Raw genomic sequence first — 3051 nt, 5'->3', positions numbered from 1 at the left:
CCTATTTGTGTCTTTGGCAATTGCATCATTTAAAGAGAGGTTATTAATTGATATTGACACCTCGCTTGTCTAACGGTTGACTGTCTTTTCTAACCAAATAGTCCAACCCTTAGCATCAATTAATGCCTGAAGAGAGGCAAATTTGTGATTTCCTAAATTTTGAATGTTCAGCAAGGCATACTGCTTAGTGGTTAAGCTTGTCGCTTGCGGATTGGGAATTAGTGGTTCAGTTTTTGAACGAATTCTAATATCATTAATTGCAGGGAAACAAATATGTAATATTACCATAAATCACGCAGTTCTTAACATATCGCTCAAAAGTTTTTATTTGATCATGTTCATGTAGAGAATTAAATGCACTAACATGAAAGTGTGATAAGGAGTGAAAGGAAAAGGAGAGGCTTAAGACGTATTACGGAATTTATAAGTTTTGGGTAGCAAGGGAGTATGATGATAAACAGGATTGAACCTATAGCTGATCTAATTAATTTGGATGAAGGCAATTGTTGTTTATATTGGCATTTTTCAGGGTTTTTATGCAACTTCACTCCAAACTAATAGCAGCTGCGTTTACTGAAACCAATGTGAGGATGAAAAGATCCGTGTATCCCTCTACTGAACTTCTATCGTAGTTAAATACAATAAGCATACAAGAGATAACCGGAATGGAAACTTCATCGAGAATGAAAAATAAAGGGGTACATTAAACATCAAGTTAGTGATCTGTTTTGTCAAATGTTGTTGCACATTGCTGTAAATCAGCCACCGAGAACGATCGCCAAGGTGAAAATGTTTGCTGCGTAGATGGCAACGAAGCTAGATTATTATGAGAAGTCCTGGATCGTGGATGTAGAGGTGGAAGTTGCGGTGGAGACTTGGAGCTAGAAGTGGAATCCTCACTTGTGCTACTGATACTCTCAGAGCTGCTCATGGCAACTGCTAGAGCCAATGTGCTTCGGCTTAAGCTAATTGGTCTCTTGGATATTCCACCCCCATTACTTCGATGAGGGAAACATCTATTCTTGTCCCACACGTGACTGAGGGCAAGTAAACTTTTGCGTCTCTTCGAGTATGCATTCTCTGGTTTTGCAATATCTTTAATGGAGGAGGACGAGGATACCTCTGCCAGACTCGTGAAGGACTTTGATTTACCATTGTAAAATTTCGATATGCCTCTCCTGCAACCAAACCAATTCAGTGTTCCAGTGATCAATTTGTTGTCCATTTAAACAAAAATTTGGCAAAGCCAATCTCATGAAATAAATTCTCTAATCTTTTAACATAACCAGTTGTAGAACTAACAATCAATTGAGGATCTCACATGAAATGGCCCCTCAAATCCTAAAAAGAACAAATGGGCTTTTGTTTTTCCCCCCTTCTTTGTTGAAGAAACAGATGGGTTTTATTAATATCAAATTAGTAAAAGTAACACAGCATCCTGCATCCCCCCCTTTCAAAGTAAGTAACCCAATTCTGAAATGGCTCTGTAATCCTAATCTCAGTTTCTCATCATAATGGAGGTTCCTTGATCTGCTAAAATCCCATAAAAATAAACCATCTTTCCCCAAATCTCGATTTAACCTCTAAATTTCCAAAAAATCTGATCATATTCATACCTGTCATATCGAGAACATAAAATAAAATAAAATAAAATTTACCTTATGGGTAAAGCCTCCTCCAAGGAATCCATAGAATCAAACGTCCCTTTGTACGCGCTTTGCACTTCATTTTCCTCCTCACAATTCTCGCCATCCAACGACTCTCTCCCCGATAGATCGCTATTCTTTCCAATGGACGACGTCGTCGAGGACGCCGATGAGCTACATTGATTCACTTCCACCCTCTCCTCCTCACCCTCCTCCTTATCAACCAATCCACTCTCCGCTGGCGACTCGAAGATCCCGGGCTTGGCGATGCACGCGATCCCTCCGCGCGCATATCCGGAAGGTTGGATCTCTCTCATCCTCTACTAATCTCCAAAGCTGTAGACATATCTTGGCTTGAGATTTGAAATACGAAACCAAAGACAAGAAATTGGAAGATCTTGTCCTTCAAGAAATAGATTACAGATTACAGATTACAAAAGAAAACAGAAATGGCGGAGCTCCCATTCGTTGATTTCTCATAAATATCAAACACCCAGTTGGTTAGAGAGATAAAATAAAATAAAATAATAGAATTTTGATGATTAATAAATAGAGAGAGAGAGAGTAAGGCTTATCCTCATCCACTGGGTGTTAGAATATTCTTTAATTTTGTTTTCTTGTGGATTTTAATACATCTGAGTAAATATCCTCTGCCTCCAATCTCATACTTGCATCACTCTAGTTTTCGAAGAGATAAGATTCTGCTTATTTTTCTTTTTAAATTAAAAAATAAAATCTTTATTATCTGTAAGCAACTAATTACATTTATAATAATAATCTATTATTTTTCAAGTTCTCAACTCTATTAAACTTTATTTATGAATTTAAATAATATATAATTAAATTTTAAAAAAATTTAAATATAAAAAATAATATTAATTATTTATTTTTTATTAATAAATAAAATATAAATATATAAATTAATAATAAAAATAAATTACTTTTAAAATTATAATAATTTTAATAAATTTTTTTTATATAATTTATATATGTATATACTCCACATTCAATATAAAATTTTAAAATATTCACGAATAATTCAACTTATTTATAAATTTTAATTAGAGTTGCATTGAAATAATCAACACTCTTTTATTATTTATAATTTAAAATTTATTTTATATAAATAATTAATTAAATATAAAATATATTTTTTTAAATAATATTTATAAATTTTATATATTATATTTGCTAATTACTCCATCTATAAATTGACAGGGGTCCTTTAAAAAAAAAAAAAAAGGTTTGACATTTTAAATTTTAGTTGTCAATTCAAAGCTGAAATTAGAAGTCTAGTTTTTCTTAGCAAAAGCAAAGGATTATATTCCATAAAGAGGAAAATTAACTTTAATCAATTAAGTAACAAAAGCATTTTCAAAAAAAAAAAAAAATCAATTAAATAACA

The 3051-nt window shown here is 32.7% G+C and overlaps 1 protein-coding gene across 1 annotated transcript; it reads right to left on the bottom strand.

Annotated features, from left to right (window-relative positions):
• Positions 1–585: 585 nt before the first annotated feature.
• Positions 586–2253, bottom strand: LOC110662245 (protein OXIDATIVE STRESS 3 LIKE 1). Its single transcript, XM_021821164.2, has 2 exons — positions 1659–2253; positions 586–1178 (listed from the first exon to the last, which is right to left on the bottom strand). Exons 1-2 carry the CDS (start codon positions 1961–1963, stop codon positions 716–718), a joined length of 768 nt encoding a protein of 255 aa, XP_021676856.2. The 5' UTR covers positions 1964–2253; the 3' UTR covers positions 586–715.
• Positions 2254–3051: the final 798 nt, after the last annotated feature.

This window comes from Hevea brasiliensis, chromosome 11, assembly GCF_030052815.1.
Source record: "Hevea brasiliensis isolate MT/VB/25A 57/8 chromosome 11, ASM3005281v1, whole genome shotgun sequence".
In the NCBI taxonomy this organism is placed as follows: Eukaryota; Viridiplantae; Streptophyta; class Magnoliopsida; order Malpighiales; family Euphorbiaceae; genus Hevea; species Hevea brasiliensis.
The sequence above is the reverse complement of the archived record's forward strand: the minus strand, read 5'-3'. Positions and strand labels throughout refer to the sequence as shown.

Excerpts from the sequence above, each read along its gene's own strand:
- LOC110662245 (XM_021821164.2), bottom strand. The coding sequence starts at position 1,963 with ATGAGAGAGATCCAACCTTCCGGATATGCGCGCGGAGGGATCGCGTGC. Across the intron at positions 1,179-1,658 it reads GAGGAGGCTTTACCCATAAG|GAGAGGCATATCGAAATTTT; the intron begins GTAAATTTTATT and ends GTTTGGTTGCAG.